The sequence below is a fragment of the Lethenteron reissneri genome, chromosome 41 (genome assembly GCF_015708825.2).
Source record: "Lethenteron reissneri isolate LAM-NWPU_2019-01 chromosome 41, ASM1570882v1, whole genome shotgun sequence".
Classification (NCBI taxonomy): Eukaryota; Metazoa; Chordata; class Hyperoartia; order Petromyzontiformes; family Petromyzontidae; genus Lethenteron; species Lethenteron reissneri.
The window spans coordinates 1,546,456-1,568,169 of NC_083819.1; the positions used below are offsets into that span (position 1 = coordinate 1,546,456).

Consider the following 21,714-nt stretch of genomic DNA (forward strand, 5'->3'; position numbering starts at 1 on the left):
CGGGAGAGGTGGGAGCACCCATATTTTACCTAACCGCACGGGACCTACCGATCGACTACCTGGTCTACCGCGTTCACACGGCTGAGGGGAGAGAGTACAGCCCATTGTTTCGACAGCAGCACCCGGGAGATAGAAACCCAACCGGCACCCGCAGGATTTGCGCGTCCAGCGCGCTGCCCCATTACACCCACGGCAGCATCCCACGGCGTAAACGGCACTTTGTTTCTGAAACACCTCCGTTAATGACGGTCGTTAATAAATCCCGCGCCCGCGCTGCAATTTTATCTCTGTAACCTTTCGTCCGCCGGCGCTGCCTCGGCACGTGATGAATGGGTCACCGGCCGCTCTCTCGTCGGTGCGCGCGACACGCGCAGCACGCGGCCCCTTCCTCGGGGCCACGGACGCCTCTGGAAAGATCACTGGCGAAGTCCGACCGTGTCCACCCAGTGCTCGCTGAGCTGCATTGGTTTCCGGTTGCCGAACAAATACACGTTGAGAGGTCGCACTCGATTACATGCAAAATGCTTGGCCACAAATTAACCACAATGCCTTGCTGATACCGTCAAGGAGCACGAACCGTCATGCGAACTCCGCTCATCCTCGCAGTGGCAGTTTTAGACCAACAACAGTCACCGCGTCATCGCACTTTCAGTCGCGCTTCTGCGGCCGTCTGGAACGCTCTTCCTTCCAATATTAGGAAGCCACTGGAGCTATGCATTTTTAAATAATCTAGATTGAAAACACCTCCGATTAGCACGGTTGGCTACGTTACAGTGCGAAAGATGTTCGATGCACATACACGGACGAACATCTCGCGTCGTCATTTTACTTGACTCATTTGTTTTAGTTTTCCCTGGAGAAACGCGAGCCGCACCGAGTTGTAATCGTGACGAATGCTCGCGCGCGGACATGGCGGAGCGGTGAATTGTGGCGGCACAGGAACTTTAAAGTTGCCGTCGACGTCCTCCGCAGACTCCGTCACCGCGCCAGTTATTGGCATGCGAGCGAGGGTCAACAAAACTCTCTCGGTGCCCGGCATTAGCCTTCGCCAACTTCATGTGCCTGCCAATTAGCGGATGCCTGTCATCTGAGCTGCTTGATGTACACATCAAAGCAGGGGCTGTACCCACGGACGTCCAAAGATGATCGCAATGGCAAAAGCTCCACCGTGAAGCGGCCCTCGCCTAGAGCTAAGAAACCCCTGGTTAGATCTGTCGAGTCTTTGATAACGTACAAATGTATTGATGCGCTTTCGTAAGGTGTTCAACGTTCCTTTCTAGCCGTCACTTCTAACGCCTGTTTTTCTAAAGTGTTTATTGCTTTTCCACAGCCCTTTGTCAATAGAGCCGCCACCTCATGCTGCGTCAGTCGTGGGGTGGGTGAGGGGTTGGGCATACTTCACCATGCTGGTCAGTGCCTGGGTTGGCGAAGGGGGTGAACCCGGGCCGATATGGATATCGCTCGCTGCTGGTGTTAGCCGTGGCCAGGAATTGCAGTGAGATCACCGAGCTCATGGCAAAGCGTGCGAAGCGCTGCTCCACCTCTTCCAGTCATCACGTGGGCTACGCTCGATAAGGGATAGTTTTCTACCAAACAATACACGGTATCCATAATGCAGGAGAAATCGGAGAAAAAGTACACGCACAAAATCAATCTTAAATCAAATTCATTTACAATAAACGCCATTTGATACGGCGTTGATTAAAAAAGAGAGCAATCGGCGATTTGCCTAGCAAACAACGCGTCGCCGCGCATCTGTGGCGAAACCAACAAGCACGTGGTGAGCCGTGCACTCGGAGGGGGCACGGCGTCTTCCAGAGCCCTGCGTGCCCCCTCCCCAACGAGCCCACAGGCCGGGCGCCTGCCAACGTGTGCCAGGTGCCAGCCAGCAAGCGAGCGCCCTCCCTCCTCCCCCCCCACTCGTAACAAAAATGTTAAACTCCTCCTCGCCTCAACTGCCCAATAAAGCTATTGCCTTGATCGCGTGTTGTAAAATGTGAAGAATGCAAATAGGACGACCCGGCTGCTGGAAATGATGGCTGTTAAAGTGAGCCGAATCATTGTCCCTCCTGGGGTGGAGAGAGGATGCCTCTGTAAATGTTGCAATTTTATGAGGAAGGGGTCCTCCCAAACCTACTCCTTGACAGCGTTGTCGTTGTTGTCGTTGTTTTTGTCGTTCTTGTTGCAGTTGCTCTTTGTGCCCGGGCGTAAAGGAGGCAGACTCGGGACGGGATTGTGGGATGACAGAGACACCACGGGGATAAAAATTCCCCCTTTTTGAGCTTTTTCACAGATGGATCCCTGTGAGGTTTTAAAGTGCGCTCATAGCGACGGTGTTCTGTCCGTGAAATCGTGTTTTGCCTAGGGACGCCCTTTGCTGTACTTGGGTAGATGGTCGTGCTATAAAGATGCTACAAAGCGAGAGGATGCCCTATAAGTTATTTATGTATGTGTTATTACAGGGAATGTTTGTTGTTTGGAGAGTGTAATAGTCTTACCCAATGGTATATATTTCGACAACAATGATTGTTATTTTGTCTGTATGTATTGTTACCTCCAGTTAATATTCTTTGTTTGGGGTGGATCAGTGGTGATGCACACAATGGCCATGAATCAAACTCAAGCCTGAGTTTGATTCCCCATCGCAACCGACATCATTGGCGAGTGATCATTGAACCGGACCTGGGCCCTTGACCACCCACTTCACTTTGACCAGAGTGGTGAAGTATGGTCAAACAATCCCTATGGCAGATATGACGTGAGTAGGCCTTCATTCGACAATGAATTGACAATGTACTAAAATGTATTATTTTCATGATTATATTTTGTTTAAAATGGTGGGGAAGACACGTGACATATTTGAAGATGTCTCGGTTGCAAGTGAGACCTGGCAAAGGCACAATTAAACAATTCGGGGCAATGCAACAGCAGTATTAATATCAGCGCAAATGAAAGAATAAGAATAACACTCATAATAATAATGTCTCTAGATTTGAAGCTTTCGTGACTGGAAGGATTCATATTCTTAGGTTTTTTCGGTAAAGTCACGTAGGTAAATAATTTAAATTAATAAAAGTTAAATAAAACAAAATACGAAACGTCGTGATTTTTTATTTTGTTTTATTTTACTTTAATTAATTTATTTTTTTTACCTACGTGACTTTACCCAAAAAAAACCTAAGAATAATAATGTCTCTGTAAGTGTAATAAGACTTTCAATTTGGTGCTTAGCATTTTGCAAAGGACTCGCTCACGCATTAACAAACACCTCCTCCCATCACCCACTGCTATGCATTTGCACATTTGATAGATGGTGCGTGAGTACAGCAGTCAAACCAACCCCTGCCTGTGGACGGCTTCCTTATCTCTAAGTAAGTTAAAGACGCTTTTTTTAATCTGTGGATTTTGTGGCTCAATTATTTATAGGAGGGCCGCCATTTGAAATGTGCCGTTCTCGCCGCGCCGCCGTTGTGTGAAAGAGGGATTGCACGTCTTCTCTGATACGCCGCCGGGCCGTTCCAGCGAAGGGCGAGCGATTCATTTGTCCTCGGCAGAACCAGAATTGAACATTAATTTCCCGAAATAAAAAAAAACACGCTCTTGTTACACGCATCGGTGACTGTTTTATGCCCACTGAGCCGTTTTATTCTTTTTAATGCAGAAAGTGAACTACCGCGTGCAGATTTTGGTGAAGGAATATTGCTGCCGTGATGGAATGGTTCACGGCAGAGGTTTGTTTAGATTTCCCGGAGCGGCAGTTGAAACATTGGTGCAAGTTTACTAGATCCCACCCGTGCTGCTGTGTAATTGGGTCCACCCCTGTTCGTCTCTTGTTGGGTCACGACGTCTGGTGAGGGCTAAGGTGTGGGTGCCCCCACCTCTTACTGGCCAGTATGGAAGAGTAGGCCAAATATTCTTGAGAGAGAAGCTCTCCTTAGCTCTCCCTCTAGCGAAGTGCCATGAGCAAGCTGTTGCTGGGTTGCACCTCCACCTTTTATTTAAAGCGATCATACTCGCCTGGTGATGGCGGTGATGCAGTGGTGCCACGGTGGCGAGATTTGAACTACCTCGCTTGGTATACAGGTGGTCATGGTTTCGATTACGATCCTGACGCCTGTATATTTGAAGTTTTCATGTCTCTCTCCCCGTGGTCGCACGGATTTGTATCCGTGTCCTCCGTTTTTTTCTTTCCACGTTTAGAAACATGCATTCACACTATTTGGCTGCTATAAATTTCCACATGTGATCAGCCTCTTTGTTGAACCACATGTGGCTAGGTCGCTTCTGAAAAAGAGTTGCATAGCTCAGTGGGCCTTACCTGGTTTAGACTGATGATGATGATGTCGTATGAGAATTTATAAGCTTTGATTTCCCATCGCGTGCTGTGGGATATGCGGAGATGTTTTGCTGGGGGAGAGTAACGGTGGGCAGCGTTGCACTCCAGGTTCCATCGTTTGAAGTTTGTTCACCATCACTCACGCCGTGGGGTGTCCTCTAGTCTCCCATGGCCCACGTGGTGTTGCCCACGTGGTGTTGCCCGTCGCCGGGGGAGTATGGTTGCCATCTCTGAAGAAACAGGCGACGTGTCGTGGGAAGAACAATCACTCGGCAATACTGGAAAAACGCGAGAGCTACACGCGTTAGTACATTGTCTTCAGCAGCGTATCATGCCGCAACTGACAACAAACCGGGGACTTTTGATGTCCCGGTGAGATAGCTTCGAGATTTGCCAGGATGGGGCTACCTCAAAGTGAGGAGGTCGTACTCGGGATCTCGGAGCCGGGAGGCTCGCCAAGCCGGGTCAGCTCGCGAGTCTCTCGTGTGCCACGTCCGCGGACGGCCATTCGTTCCGCCAGATCTCTTGCGCGTTCGAGTTCGACGTCCTCTGGTCATGGTCCTGACTTCTGGGACTGCCTCAATTGGCGCCGCAGCCGCAGCTCGTGCAATAGGAGACACGCTTGCTCAGTCGCGTTAGTTTCATTTTGACAAAATAGTTGTCATCAGAGCCCCGCGATTAGCACGGCTGGCTACGTACGGCGATAAATAAGTGTAACATATGTACGTGCACAGAGCGAGCGTGGCTTAAGCCCAAGCTCACTGTCAATCTAAGAAAGGATTTGTTTTGCTCACCTTCAACAATCTACTGTGAGCTGCTTTCGCTTTATCCTCGTGCCTGTGTAGCATGCACCCACTGTAAGTTCACACATCCCCCCCCCCCCGCCTCCCCCGGAACATCAGGAAACGTGGCTTTTCCTGAATTCTGACCTACCGTGCTGCAAGCAACAGATTCGTGCATCCTGGTGAAGGCGGAGGAGGAAAAAAAAGCTGTTATGGTGCATTTTCCTGCTGGGGGATTTGAACTCTGCTTTCCCACCAGCTGCTGCCAAACATAAACAATCCACGCCAACGGTTGGACCAAAATATCCTTTAATATTTGTGAAACGCGACTACGAGAACTGACACGGATTCCTTTAAGTGGGTCACATTAAAAAAAGTGTGTTTTATAGCACAGCATCCCATGAAACATTCACCACAATGTGATCACCTGGTTTAGTTTCCATGCAGCGCCAACGTAAAGTGCTCTCTGTAATGTTGTTCCTGTCGAGTTGCGCGAATCTTGAGGAGTGCAATGACTTATTAATTAACGCTTTTACATTTTTAAACGACGCAGGCCCGCTACGTCCGGCTGCACATTTTCGTCACGCCAGCGTCTCTCCGACCGCTCACCGTCGGCGAGCAAACTGGGTCTGTCCCTCACATGACTTGGCAAGGTGGACGATCGTTAGCGGAGACCAAAGTGTTACACCGCCACGTGCTTCGGGGGGGGGGGGGGGGGGGGATACAAATTCAATTCAGACTCGAGCTTTTTAAGTCACGCAAGCTACTTCACATCGCACAACCAGACACTTTCTCCACTCAGTACCCCCCTCCCCCCCCCCCCCGTTTCCTTATTGTCAGTACACCTCCCGCAAACACACTTCGACTCAACTTTAATGCATTCCTTTTCGTCTGGGCCCTTTATGACTAATAGCGTTGCGGGGAAGTGAAAACCGGTTTGCATCGTGTGCGCGAACACTCGTTTTTTTACTTCATCGCTTTCTCATCAGCATCGCTCATTTCACTACGTCTCTTTCATTTGTCCACACGCATTTTTCTCATCTCACTACGGCTCCATCTCTGGTCTGTATCTATCCTGCCCTAGTTGTTGTGTAGGGCCCCCAAATGGGCCAGCACCTGCCACTGGCAGTATAAGTGCCTCGCGTGTGCATGCATGGACACGGATGCGTGTGTTTGTATTCTTGTTAATTATGTTTGCTGTAAAGGTTCGGGCTAATCCTGCACGCAATGGCTAAGGAACTCGGTGTGAAGGGTATTCCAACCTTGAAGGGTGTATGTTCCGTAATTTTATAAGGGTCCCAACTGGTTGTAATATCTTGAGGTACCACTTTTTACCCATTCGCTATGCGCATTTTACTGCAGTTATGAAACACATTACTTGGATATAGTTTCTGATGTCTCATGCAGATTGACATTTTCACATGTAAATGTATCCCTTAGTGCCCATTACATTTGAGTTCGGTGATAACATCTCAACATCGATGGATAATTATTAGAATCAGAAAATTGATTTACACTGGAGGAATCCGATGAGCTATAAAGCTCTTTGTTCGCAGATGTCCAGTAGGGGCGGGTCAGAACGTTACAACAACAAACAGGACAACAAACACGACAGGAGTGCAATGTATGGGAAAGGTAAACAAATCACTTAAAAAAATATATACAAGTGAAACAAACAAAACATTCTGACCAGGTGAAGCCCGTTGAACTATTAGTTTATTTTTCCAAAGCGACTTGGTCACAAATGATATCCAAACAAAGTGGCCCATCGTGTGGCGATTTTTTGCAGAAAAATAATCTAAATTATCTAAACGTATGTTTCTAAATGTTAGATGGAAAAACAATATCGATGCATGGTCGCTACATTTGTGTTCCCCAAGCGACTCAGATTATGTTGTGCAAAGATTCCACAGTTGCAGTATTTGCACGTGTCAATTACGAAAGTGCTTCCTAAACCATACTTATGCCTCTCTTATTCCGTGCTGATAAAGGGCTTTGTTTGGCCAAATACTTGGGGAAATGACCCAGCAGGAGTGTTGGGATGACACTTAACTTTGTTTAGCAGGTTTTTTTGGGAGGTTTTCCTCTCTCACAGTGAAATTCTCTCACCCTCCCACGCACGCGTCTCATTGCCCACACAGAGCCCACAGAGAGAAATGTGGGGGCCCACCCAGTGCATAGCACCATCCCCCCCCATAGGCAGAGTTACAGGGAGAAACTTTGCTCAGGCCTAGATTGTAGCGGGTGTTAGTTTAATATGTAATAAGCACATTATGTTGGGCAATACCACCTGGAGCAGAGACTACACAGACGTACGTTTTAATAAACGAAAATTGTTGGTTGAGATTAACCACAAAATTACATCACCATGTGCCCCAAATTCAGTATTTATTGTAGGAATTGCTTCGACATTAAATAGCCAAGCGATTTCGTATCTTGAATATAAATTCCTTGCAAGTTTTTGGGGGACCCTCCTGCTCTTTGGGCCCTGGTTCAGTGTCCCCCTCCCCCAGCTGCTATCAGACCCCTCTTCCACCGTGCAACCGAGTCACACTGTAGCGAGCCAGCCGCAGCTCAGGTGGCGCTCCGCTGTGTTTCCCCACCGCAAAAATCCGAGCGGTTGCCGCTGAAGTTGCGCGGAATGGACGCGGCTGGCTCGGGCCCCTGTCCGGCCAAAATTCGGATGCCTTGCGAGGCCAGCGTATCGCGGTTTGGTTCCGGCATGGCGTGGCAAACTTGTGATCGTAAAACTAGCGCCGCACCACGAGGGCGCACAACGCTGGCTCGGCTCGGTCTGTGTCAGTGGAAATAGAGGCACGAGTTCCCAGACCCGTGTCCCTCGCACTGCCATTTCCTCCAGCAACTTTTAAAGATGATCTCTTTTACATTTTGGGTTGTTTTTGTTGCATTTGAGTGACAGTTATTAATTTGTACAAATGAAGCTTTACATTGTAAAATAGAAATTTTTTTAAATTTAATTTAAGAGGAATCCCTGCGTAATATACTGCATCATAGGTATTTCTTAAAACTGTTTATTTTTTGACATGCGTTGTTTAAAATGCGTTTAAACTAATTAAGCATTGCTTATAAAATAAATAACGTGTGTTTCGGCTGACTCGGGGTGTTTTCGGCCCTAATGTGGTTGCGTGTTTTTGTGCTTGCCTTGCGTCGCCCTCATAACACAAACTACGTCGCACACTTTATATTAATAAATCATTACTCTAAGTGATGGAAAGTCTGCAGTTGACGTCTTGCATCAACAGTGAAGATGCAAATGGTTCGTATTAATCATTCATGACACCGGTGGAGAGAAAAGTCCAAGTGTAAATTAAATAGATGCATCATTTTTCCTCTCCATGAAACATTCTCCGTAATGGGTATAATTATGAAAGAAAAAAATCATTTCCCAGTGGATATTTTTTCTGATGACGTGACCAAAGTCATGAATAAATTTGAACAAGCCATTAGTTTACAGGCCAGTCATCGGGCGCGTGTACATTTAATCTGGCAGTAGATGCATTTTTCACTCTGCGGAGATAAATGTTACACTTTCAACACACTCAACTGCATGATTGATGACAGTCACGCAGATAACATCGTGACCGCACTTCCCTTCTTCCCTTCTTCCCAGCCGATACTTTAATCTCCTTGTTGTTTGCTATACTCCGATTACAATTCTGTACTTTTTAATAAAAAAAAAACGCACATTCGCAAACGTACACACTACGCTGCGCGCTGTTAACCAGCGGACACAACATTCCACAGTTGCCCCCACGTAAGCCCAAACAACGGGTTGTTATTTAGCGGCATATTTTCCCCGCGCTTCCCTTGCGCATGAAGGAAAGCACAGAGCCTTCCGTCTGGCACCGTAAAAGATGCCGTAAAAAGGACATTCTGTGGTGAAGCTAGCAGCTGATTCAGTTTGGTCCAAGCCTTCAGGCTTTCTGTCCCCCACCGAGTGTGAAGAGTTGGGTGACGTGAGGAGGGGATAGAGCGGAGTTGTGGGTGGGTGGGGCGAACAAAGATGTATGGCCTCATATCAGCGACTTGGCCATAGTTGGGCCTTCTGCCTGAAAACTGAGAAGCCGAGAGGGGTCTCGGTCACATCGTCGGTGTGTGGCTGATGCCGCTACGCGCCTCTCGCTGGCTTCAAACCCACGGCTGGAGAACGCCTCGGAGGCGACTTGAACCCACTGAGTGAGCGGCGAGAGTTCTCGATTGGCGTTACCAAGCCGTACATAAACACTCGTGGATACCTCGCTTGGCAATTGCCTCACACCCGCACCTCCGATTAACGCGCTTGGCTATGTACGGTGTGAAAGAAGCTCGCCGTACGTACAGCAGGAGCGCAGACACACTTTGGTGGTTGGAAATTGTCCTCCTCGTGAATGTTTCCCGGTGGTTGTTGGTTAGATTACAGATACACAGTGACCAGTTATTTGCTAACGCTATCGTTAATTACTGTTGCCAAGCTACGTGTAGCATTGACACACCGTATTTCAATGTATTTTTGAAAATCTATGCGCAAACTACGAATGTGCGAGAGAGGACATCAACTGAGAAGACGGAGCAATGAAATCAGCTCTTGCGCAAGGTGCTCGTGGATTATTACATCCGAGGATCGTGAGAGGTGGCGGCCGCTTGGAGAGGCCTTCATCCAGCAGTGGATTGAACAAAGCTAATGATGGAGTGTGGCACATTCTCACCACTATTAAAACATATACTTCATTATATTACATCGGCACCACCGATGGCTACTGATTGGGTACTTGAGCCGGCTGTCCGTGCGCTGCTGTGTGTATTCAAAGCCTCCGTCGTGAGCGCGATCAGCACATACGTCGTCTTGTTGAATGGAGAAAAATTCAGACTTTAAAAAATTCCGTGGATATTTGGGCTGAAATGTTGTTGTGGGGGGGTGGGGGGCGTTGCGGACACCCAAGACCGCCTACAGTCACCATGGGGGTGCCATGGTGGTGAGAGGTCGTGGGTTCGATCCCGACTCTCACGCCTGTTGTATATTTGCGTGTCTCTCTCTCTCCGTGGTCGCGTGGATTTTTCTCCGGGTCCTCTTGTTGTTTTTTCCCCCTTCGCATTTAGAGTCAACGTTCATTTAGAATCAGAGTATTTGGCTTCTATAAACTTCCACATGGTAAGCCAATTTGTTCAGCTATCATTTGTGACCAGGTCGTTTCGGGAAAAGAGCTACATAGCTCAGTGGGCCTTACCTCGTAAAAAAAAAAACAATAGTGACCATCGCTGCTGCCGCTGCTGGCTACTGAGCATATGCGCAATCTGTTCAGCTCCTTCGCCCCGCCGTGCGTTTATTTTTTGTCGGCCAAGTTCCCACTACTCCTGTGCATTGCTGTACAAACACAGCCGCCAATCCACCATGAAGGGATAGCGATTGTACAACAGCGCTTGTGCCAGGCTAAGGCGTTTGGTCACATTCACACGCGGCAAGCATGTACACTGACCACATGCGTGTCGCGTGCAAGAACACGCATAACGGTGCCGTCCGTGTGTGCACGTGCTTGGGGAGTGGCTCTGCAGTGCTACTTGGTGCACCTAGCCTGGCACGCATGCTGTGGTGATGTCACTGCCTCTTACTGGCGAATGGTGGCTGCTGTTGTCGTTATGACGTGAGTTTTACTCCTGACCGCATGGGTGGCACGTGACATTCGAACTGGTCATGGACCCGTGCCCTAGATCATTTCAGACTCAAATGATCACAAGTACGGTGTGTAAACATCAGCGCTGGGGAGACAAAGGCCACCCCTTATGCACCATGCTGGCGGCCTTAATAGGTGCTCGCTCACGGCGCTCGCCCCAACAGTCTGTGCAGGCCATGGTTGGGGAGAGCTTAGTCGGTGTGCACACGTGGGAGGATGTTCGTGCATGCACGTGTTTATATCCCCGTGTTTCTATCGAGGGCTTTCGTTGACTGAAACCCCGGCACCGTACCTCAACCCCGTAGACTGAGACAAATTATTTCCTTTCCAGACAAAAGAGCGTGAGCTCGGCAGTGGCGGAGCATGTCGTGTATATGTGTGTGCGTGCGCGCGCGCGTGCGGGAATAAGGTTGAGCGGTGGGAGCTTTAAAATCATAAACAAAGGTCCGCGCAGAAAGTGCGCGTGTGCACGCATGCACGTGCATGTATTTTGCAATTGACCCTGCACTTGTGCACACAAGCACGCACGCACACACAATGCATTAATTTGCTTGCACAGTCTATCGCGAGGCCTTGAGTCCGTGGATTGGCACGTTGCACCGAAGCCCTGCCGATTTGTCTCATTAGGTAACCATAGCTTTGGTTTTCAGAGCCTTGGCCTTTTCCACCGTTCCCCCAGAAGGAGTGCGTGTGTGTGTGTGCGTGCGAATGCAATGTTCATAACGGAGGAGTTGATATCCGGGCAACCTTTATATCATGCACTTTCATACTTCTCTTCTCAGACGTTCAAGAAGCAGGATGATATTAAGGATGTATTTGCTCAACCAACTGTGCTCGTTCTGTACCAGAAGCTAAAGCTTACACGCTTGCGGGACGCCATCCGATTGGCTGCAGAACATCCACCTGGGTTCTGCCATGGTGTTGTGGTTGGAACACTGGACCTCGAGGGGGTACCGGCTCAATTCGATCTCCTGGCACGGTAGTTGAAAGGATGGCACAAATTTCTTAACCCACCCTCCATCCCTGTCCACTCAGGAGTGTGTGAATGGGTTCACCACAGTCACGTGGCAGGTTGCGTGTTGTGGGGTAAAGTGTGCGTGCTCCCACCTCTTCCAAGACGTCTGGCTTGGGTGGAAGGGTAAACCGATTGTACGATTATTGTTTTTTTTATTACACTTGGTACCCATGTAAGCCCTCACTCTTTTTCCGGAGGGTCCTACTCGTTTTTTGCATTTGGGGCGACGATCGTCACGTAAATCTGCGAGTAATTTTTCCGATATGGAACCATTACGCCCGCACGCAATAGCCTGCTCTTCAATGATGCCACGGGATCTTTAACGTGCCCTTGCGAAGCAAACGACGTCGTGTATTTTATGGTCCATGCACCTGCGGTATTAATCGGGGTGGCCGACGGGATTTGAACCGCGCACGCCTCTGCAACCAGGCAGTGAATCGCACGCCCGCTAAACGTACCCTCTGGGGGGTCTCGCAGGACGATGTTCTCATCGCTCCATCGTCACGGTGGCCGTCCTTGATAAGCAACGTTCCCTACTTTGGCTGCCACTCTGTTATTAGTCTCGGCCATCATCTCTTCCAACGAGGTGTCCTGCCCAATCACATTGACTTTTTCTGTCCACAGTCAATATGCTGTCTCGACCCTTCTGATCCACTTTGTCCTCTTTCAGTCACTCAGTGTAATTCCAAGCATAAATCTTCTCCCCGTGCTTCTTGGCTGCCAAGCTAACCTACAAAATTGTATTTGAATTTGGCAGACCATGGTAAACAATAAAGGCACATTTCCACAATCAAAGTTTGGATAATCTAATGAGAAAGTAAAATCAAATCTGGATGCCATTTATAATATGGTATACTCCATTTGAGTGATGCCACTGTTAAGCCAAACATATAATGTGTGTGTGTGTGAGAGCGTGTTGTCTGCCATGTATTGGACTTTTTAATTTAGCCCACATGGGATGCTTGGGTATTTTTAGGACGCACGGGGCAACTGTTGGCACGCAGCAACATACTAAATAAATGAATAAATAGGCCGACAGGCAGAAATCTAATTGTCAGTGGGGAGGAAAATAACAGAAAGCTTTGTTTTTGGAAACGCGGTTTTGTGGTCGTAAATGTATAGGCGAGTTATCTTAATAGTCACCCGGGCTCACAATCCGAGCATTGTTGAACCAAGGTAATTGTACACTGCGCCATGTGTGTCTCGGGGCGTCGCGAGTTGATTGCTTCCATGCCACCTGCAGACGACTTCATCGTTGGCACGGAGCCGTCAGGGTTTTGGCTTTCGCGGAAAGCGAACATTTTTCCGTTTTTGCGCGCGCTTGCTCTGCAGCAGCCATCCGAGAAATCTCCGAGCCAAAACTCAGAGATTTGGGAGTGAAGGACCGCAAGGCTTAGAGACGTCAAGACAATGACCAACAATAAATGTTTACAGCTCAATTAGCAGATTATTGATGTTCGACTTCAGCCGCTGGCTCATAAGGGACTCGTGGTCCTTCGAGGTTAATTCTTCTGGCGTGTTTACAGCTCCGTCGATTGTAACAGTGATGATGATGATAATGGCTGTGGTTGGTAGTGGCCAAGGTGCTGGGGACGTTCCTGTCGGTGCCAAATATTGTCTTTCGAATACTGCCACTGCTATAGCTGCAGATGCTGCTACAGTCTTCTGATTATGCTGCTACTGATAATAACAGTAGCAGTGACAATTGGGTAAATGATGATAACTGCTGTAGCAGCTACCGCTACTAATGCTGCTTTTATGTGAATGATAACAATGATGCTGCTGATGATAATCCTGTCAATGATCGTGATGTTCACACCGTAGCAGCAGCTGCTGATACTGACGATTCTGATCCTAATGATGCCGATGATGCTGATGACGATGGCCGTTTGTATATCTTCAGGAGCCAGCGTCCGGCTGGGCTGATGGCCGCTGTGAGGCCTGTTCGTCGTGTCCTGGGCCTCCTCTTGATGCCGGAACGGCGGCAGCGGCGTGTCTGGAGCATCTTCCTATCGGCACGCCCACGCACCGGCCTGGCCCTGGCACACCGCCTCAACCATCACTGCCACCGCATTCGCAGTCCCAGTCTCCATCCTCGCGAGGAGCCAAGGCTCAACCACCACCACCATCGTCATCATCGTCAGCAGCCAGGGCCACGCAGAGTCCTATAGCTGCCGAACGCAAGAAGGGAGGTTCCTCGAGTGCGAGCGTGGCAGGGGATGGAGCATGGACTTCGCCAAAGATGAATGGCTACGCGGCACATGCTTACCTGGTGAGACACCTGGGAGTAATGCACGCAATGCTGAATGGGGGTCTCCATTCATGGTTCTATTCATGAATGGTTTTTTTCGGTAAAGTCACGTAGGTAAAAAATTTAAATTATCGTGCTGTGACGGTTCCACCTGAAGATGGAAGCTTGTGTTACCTCCGAAACGTCGTGATTTTTTTATTTTATTTTTATTTTACTTTTATTAATTTTTATTTTTTACCTACGTGACTTTACCGAAAAAACCTAAGAATTGCAGTCACGAAAGCTTCAAATCTAGAATTCTATTCATGAATGGTTTATTTGAAACTAAGGCTGTTTCGGTATCATCATTCATTGTCTTGCACGATCCATTATCTTCCTAATTATCCATTGTCTTTTTCATCAAAGTTATGATTTATCACATTCATCCATGGTCATCATCATAATTTGCTGTTTGTTCATCATTCATAACCATCATCACCCATCATTGTCTTACCTGTTTTTGGGAAGTCCACAGTGATTCTCCTATTAAGATATCTACTGGACTTTGCGATAAGAATGATTAATTTTAATACTGCATCCAGACTACCAGTGGAGATGACCACCACTCCAGACTTGAAATTCTTATTTGTCTTAAATGACACCGCACCCTATCACTCCAAAATGTACAATGGAAAAATGTGTTTGTTTGTTTGTGCATTAATGTTCCTTGGTGTGACGTCGCAAGGCCGTCTTTGTCCATCACAAATTTATATGAAGACATAGTGGCTGTTTTTGCACTTTGTGCCAGCTGTGTGGGCAGTGGTGGCGCTGTGTGTCAAACCCGGCGACCCGAGTTCGATTCACGGCCAACTCCAGCGACAATTATCTGAACTAGTCATGGGCCTACACTAGGTCGACTCAGTCTAAAATGGGTGCCTGGTGTGGTGTGTAAACATTGCAACTGGGGAGACAAAGGCGGTCGGTCGGGCGTGGTGTTGGCCACCCACCCCCTCGTGCACCGTCCCGGCCTTCATGGATGCTCGCTAACAGCACTTGCCCCGACAGTCTGTTAAGGCTATAATGGGGATCTTTATCTTTGTATTGTGCCAGTTGTGAATTTCATCCAGTACAGAAATCCACGTGCACATCACCCTAAGGAAACCTTATGTTTGTACCGAACATGTTTTCAGCATGCAAACTCAGTTTTGTCAAAAGCTCAAATACAGTGCATGTCAAATGCAATTATTTATATATTTATTTTTCTTTTGCTACGGCTGGAGGCCGAATGGTACTCGCAGCTTAAATTATTTAACCACATCTTCCCATGTGTTTGATCAGCCATTCAAATAATCAATCTATTCACTTTCAAACACGGCGGCACTGCACTATGATTACATGTATGTTGAATTTCTTTCACACCGTACGTAGCCAGCCGTGCTAATCGGAGGTGCGGGGGAAGGACAATAAACTATACATTAAAACAGTTATAAAGAAATCTTGACTTAAAGCTTTCGTGACTGCAGGAATTCATATTCTTTGGGTCTTTCGGTAAAGCCACGTAGATAGAAAAAATAATTAAAATATGACAAGGTTTCGATCGCAACGCAAGCAATCGTCATCAGGTGAAAAATAGCGAAAGAGCTGCTGAGGCAGGATGTTATAAAGGTTTGAGATGGGTTTAGCCCAAGGGTCATAAGCGAAGTGGGCGGGGCTATATTTTTCACCTGATGACGCTTGCTTGTGTTGCGATCGAAACGTCATGATATTTTAATTATTTTTTCTATCTCCGTGGCTTTCCCGAAAGACCCAAAGAATAGTTATAAAGAAATGAGTGTTCAATCTAGATGATGAATTAAAAGTGCACAGCTCCAGTCGCTTCCTCATATTGGAAGGAAGAGCGTTCCAGACGGCCGCAGAAGTGCATCTGAAAGCGCGCAAATACAAATAACTCCGATGGCTCCCGTAAGGTTATATGGAGCGAGCCCCACTGGAATGTGCCCGGGCTCTCGTAATGCTCAGCGGTTGTTTGCGTTCGGCCTGTGTGCCATCACTCAGCTGGCCGTTCATGTGAATGGGCAGCCCTAGAGCAGACAGAACCGTGGGTTTAATAACCTGGTTTGAAGGATGGCTCACTCGCCAGCGTTCGGCTCGCCGCAAATCTCGTAAGGCTACGATGCCGGCCTGGACTGGCGAATCTGTGTGTGAGGTGTGCATGTGTGTGCGTTCTTAAATCCTTTATATTAAGTTCGCTTGCTTGCTTGCTTGCGTGCTTGCGTGCTTGCTTGCTTGCTTGCTTACGACCGTGCAAATCTTTCGGTCGTTTTTTAACCCACTTCCCGTGATCCAATCGAGCCGACATTTTGCACACAGACTCGTTGTGCGAGACAATTAATGTTCGTGAAATTGTTTTCCAAAATTTTACACTGTTTAGGGAAAACAAATTAAATATTTAATTACCAATTGCTTAATACTGGCAATCATCTGACCCATAGGTGGCAGCCATCTCAAGCCAGAGGACGAGAGGACTCTAGCCGCCACGTATATAAAGGATTTATAGTGAAAAACTTTGTTTTTACGGGTTATACTTATTTTTGGCATTATCAAAAGGACAGCTCGTTTCTTCCACACCACAACACTCCCGCCACGTCTGAACGACGCAATTCGCCGTTGCAGAGCTCATGTCGCGTATGTATGCGCAGTATTCATTTGCGTTCAGAACATAATCTGGCGTCATTGGTCGAGTGAGAGGCTCGCAATGGAAAGGTTGAGAGTCCTCATTGTGGGTGGAGGTTGACTCAGCCCAACGTCGTTCTGGGGGGGGGGGGGGTTGGTCGATGTAGTCAATTTCACTTCGTGGGGAAGTCAACAGTAGGTTGTGCTCTCTGGAGAGACTCTCCCGATCCCCTCGGTGGTGAAAATGTGGAATTTCCAAATGTGGAATATCCACCACCGACTCAGGGCTGTAAACAGGAGAAGAGCACCGATGGCTCAATGCTCATCTGAGTAAGAAATCAATTGTACTTTTTTATTTCAAATTGCATCGGTCCACTTATTGATCTGTGCAAAGAACGGAATTGCAAACAGGGGGATGACACCGGATGGTCTTTCCCTGAGGTGTTCCATCAAGGTTTTTCTCTCTCGCTCGCTCTCTCTCCTTCATGCCCGACAACCTCAAAAAATGCTCGCAATGCATACTTCGCTTCGAGAAGTAGTTGCTGATTACAATTATTCAGAGGTGACTGTCCGGGCGGTTTGAGGTTTTGCACCGGCTGGTAAAATGTTGCAGATTGCCGAGAGATTCCTCGAGCTTCTCCGCTCCGGGGCCGCAGCTGTGTTGACAAAGTCGCCCAACCTCACCGCTGCTCCTGCTGCGGCAGCGGTGGTGGTGGTGGCGGTGGTGGTGGCAGTGGTGGTGGTGGTGGCGGTGGTGGTAGTGGTGATGGTGATGGTGGCAGTGGTGGTGGTGCTGGTGATTGCGGCGGTGGCAGTGGCGGGGTGGTAGCGGTGGTGGCGGCGGTGACAGTGATGGTGGTGGCGGTGGTGGTAGTGGTGATGGCGGCGGTGACAGTGATGGTGGTGGCGGTGGTGGCGGTGGTGGTGGCAGTGGTGGTGGTAGTGTATATAAGTCGGCATTGTTGCTGCCCGCTGCAACTTCGCAATTACCCCCGAGCTCTCCGTGTAAACACGTGGTGCAAGGACGCAGCACTTGGGGGCCCGCTCATAAATTCGTGCTGTTGCTGCCGCTCTCTCTGCAGCACGACACGCGTTTGTTGTTGTTGTTTTCCCAGCACAAGTCCGCGAATGCATTGCACCTGCGCACGGCGTGTTATGCATTGCGTCAGAGACGCTGCGTTTATATACCAACCGCGATCCTCTTGAAGTTTTAATTCGTCATAATGTGCCTTGCCAGGGTGTGTTTATGTTTAAGAGCAGGCAATCTCAGCTGTTGGGGACTGTTTGTTCAGAGTATCTTGCAACAGCGGTGGTTGTGTGGCTGAGAAGCCGTGCGATGGAGGGGGTTAGGGCGGTGCAAAAGAGGAGGATTGGAGCGAACGTTGCGCTAAGAGGCGCGCGTCACACCTACCGTTGCCTTGAGGTGCAGTGGGCACGAACTTAGCACGTCTGACTAGTCGTGTTTGTTTCACAGGAGCATTGCAGAAACATTTCAGAAATGGGAAATGGTTTCGACTTGAAATAACAAAAAACAGTTGGTGGAAATATTTGTGTGTTTTTTCAAATCTCCCTGTATATTATTTGTAAAAAAATACTGCTCTCTAATATGTAACTATTTGCAATTCTACATTCCACTTGGCCTAAAAAGAGAATTGCCTCCATAATGGCGACTTCTGTTCCCCATCTCTTTCGTTTTCCTGCTACGGATGTGAAACTGACATCAAACCGTACTCATGTAAACAATGCATCTAATCAATGTCATTGACTACCGATGCCTCTGCAGGCAGTGTGTGCCATCACTGTTATTGGCTACTGATGCCGCTTCAGGCAATAGCTGTGCGGACAGCGGAGACCCACCAAGGCTGCATTGCCGCTGTATGGAGCAGCCACAGCTGGACCACGTGAGGCTGCGACAAGCCAACGTCCTGCTGCGCTCACAAACTTGTTGACCAATACCGTGCATTTGGTATTCAGTGTGAAACGTCCGTATTATGAACCCACGTCTCAAAATAACTTTGTCTTCAATTTAAACCATAATAATTAACTTGAACTGTAAAGCATCGCTGCGCGCATGTATTCAATGCATCGTGACACTGCCCACCTGACGCGAGTGGGCGGCAGAGGGCAGGGGTAGTGCACGGTGTTTAAAGGGGGTGCGTGACAGCAGCTGCGAGTCTCGGGCCAGCGATCACAGGGCAGCGATGCACATCACTGCCATGGAACAAAGCTGCGCTGGGGAAGAGGCAATTAAAACACATTCCACTGCAGCGAAGGGAGGGAGGGGATGCTGGTGAAGCAAGCCCGGTGGTGGGTCACGGTGGGGCTGGCGAGATGAGGGGCTGGGCACGGCGTGAGCAGAGGCACGGGACCGTGCCACATCTTTATGAGGTTTCCAGAGCACGGTTGCGAGCGATTCCTCACCGTAAACTGTTGATCAGTTGTCGTCACCCCCCCCCCCCGCCCCCCCCAAAGTGACCCGACTAAGTTTTTGTCGTGCAGCCAACCGCAAGATTTGGGTCGTGCCTCTCCCCATGCCACGTCTGGTTTTTAATGCGTTTGTGATTTTTGTTCAGTGGGTGTCTCAAAAACATGTTTTTCAGGTTAAATTAACAATACAACAAAAAAATCAGTCTCCGGAGATTTACATCTGAAATAAGTATAGCAATTGTGGTCGTTGTTATTAATATTATTATCAAAGAACAATTATTTACGATAGCAATTTAACACAAAGCCTTTAAACTGATTAACTTTCGTAAGGAAAGAGTTATTATAAAACATACCACATGATGCTGTTTTATTCTGGCCTGGGATACACCATTACAAAACATCTCAGGGTTAATTATTTAATGATATTGGGTTAGGAAAATAACGCTAATGTGTTTTCACTCAATATTAATTTGGTGTAATGATCCACAACTTGCCTTGCATGCTATGCTGGTCATGGATATCACATCAGACCCGTGTCAACAGTAGCACAACGTGTCCATTGACCCCAAGAATGGAAAGAAAACCAAAACAAGTTTTAGCTCTGGAGCCTGGGCCGTGAAAGAGACCCCTTGGCTGGCTAACGAAATCAGGTCACGGCCTCACACAGCCTGTGACTAATTGGAGTTTTTCCACGTAAAGCAACGAGACGAGAAAAAACATCAAACTACCCAGCACAGACGTGCTGGGTGTCAGTTTCAAGTTACCAGGCCAATAGCAGTCTTAGACTCATTAGATTGTTACTGCAATCTCATGATCTCGCTCTGGTAGCAATTTAAAGAGCCCCTGCCCCCCTCCCCAGCTAACGATCGGGCATGGGAAGGTGACTGCAGACAAGGCACGGATCGCGTCACGCACGCAGCTCGCTACAATTAAGCCGGCTTCCCCTCCACTCTATTTCACGTTGTGAGCGCAACGCGACAGCGACGCTACCTAAGGCAGCGTGCCGAATAAATACGAGCACATTAGTTGTCACACTCGCGTTGTTCATTCCTCCATCTATTATTTAATGACGATCATTATTGTTTCCTTTATTTGTTATTTGTGCCGTTCGTGAAGTGCAAGGCTGTCAGGAAGGCGCTGTGTTTCACAAATGAATATATTCTGCCAGTTGGAGGGGGGGGGGGGTCAATGCTGCAATGTGGTTTTACCAAATAAATTAATTTGCAATTTTTATTTTCAAATATGGCAAACATGTACCGTGGCAGTGGCACACATGGGCTACTTATCTTTCAAATCACATCACGCGATCGTTAATGCCCACTTGGTAGTGGACGGCCCGTATTTACGGTTAATACGCGAACAGTATTGACCAGGGCGGCCGCTCCTGCTCGAACTGCAAATCTCTGCAACGAGCGACAACCACGCTGACGCCCGGCCACGCCACCGCACGCAATGTCAACGCCGAGCACTCCCGGCCCTAGCGCACCGACGCCCGCTAACCTCTTCCTTATCGTGTCGCCTCTCCTCCCCACGTTCCATCCTCCTGCTGCTGCTGCCAACCTCCTCCCAACCACGACAGCAGGGTGCGTCTCCAACCCTAGAGGGCTCCAGCTGGGAACAGCAGAGCCTGGGCCACCCTCCGCTGGAGAGGCTGGCGTCGCCCACCCGCTCGCCGCAGGCTCTGCCGTGGCCGCTCTCGACACCGGGAGGCTCCCCGGCGCACGGGAGCCCGCAGAAGACTGCGCACGCCGCCCCGGGGTCATACGCAGCGAACAGCAACTGCAACGGCAACGGCAATCCGAACGCGTCCTTCTTCACGAGGCGAGTGCTCTCACGGCCTTGCGCGCGGAGCCTCGTTGTGTCCGCGCGTCTCCACATGTCCACGGAAGGGAGAACGTGACCCAGAAGCCAGGCGGCTCTTCGTTTACCGCTGCGTTGGCTTGCGTGCTGCTGCTGCATGGCTCTCCGATGTGTTTTAAGGTCATTGCTCCATACGGCGTCCGACGATTCGCTCCACTTACCAGGAGTTCCTCCGTATGCCGAGAGGTTCTAGAGATCTTGGAGAAGCTCCCGCGCGAATCTCAAACAACAAGCGGGACATCCCAAAAACACATCGGAGAACTGTAGCTCTTATCTTGTGGCTGTGTAGGTAGGCAGTTTAAAGCTTCATTAATGATTAAGACAACACCTTTACCATTACGGCAAGGCATGCCGTCATAGTGCCCTATTGATGCGACGTCGTTTGACATTTTGGCATTTATAGCAGTGATGTCACCAGGGTGGTATAATTGTGCATATTACCTAACTGTAAAAAGAGGGGTTTTAAAATCATAGCCAGGTGCCACCGGAGTCGGAGCTAAGAAAGTGGAATTATGGAGTGAGATCAGGGTTCGAGTCTGGGTGTCAGCCATCAGTAATTAAGTCCAGGTTCTCGTGCAGTGCGTTGATGATCTCAGGCTGGTCACGAAGCACAAAAACCATCGTGTAAAATGTCTTTTGTCTTTTCATTTGGTCAAATTCCAGCCCTGATCATTCCAACAATATTTCTCTCTGGCAGGGCATCTTGGAAAGTTGACTGTGTA

At 48.6% G+C, this 21,714-nt stretch overlaps 1 protein-coding gene across 1 annotated transcript in view; it reads left to right on the plus strand.

Annotated features, from left to right (window-relative positions):
• LOC133352797 (kinesin-like protein KIF26A) overlaps positions 1 to 21,714 on the plus strand; it is a 122,068-nt gene that overhangs the window by 36,525 nt on the left and 63,829 nt on the right. Inside the window, 2 exon segments of the mRNA XM_061568702.1 lie at positions 13,706 to 14,074; positions 20,712 to 20,953. Of these exon segments, the coding sequence (XP_061424686.1) occupies positions 13,706 to 14,074; positions 20,712 to 20,953 (611 nt within the window).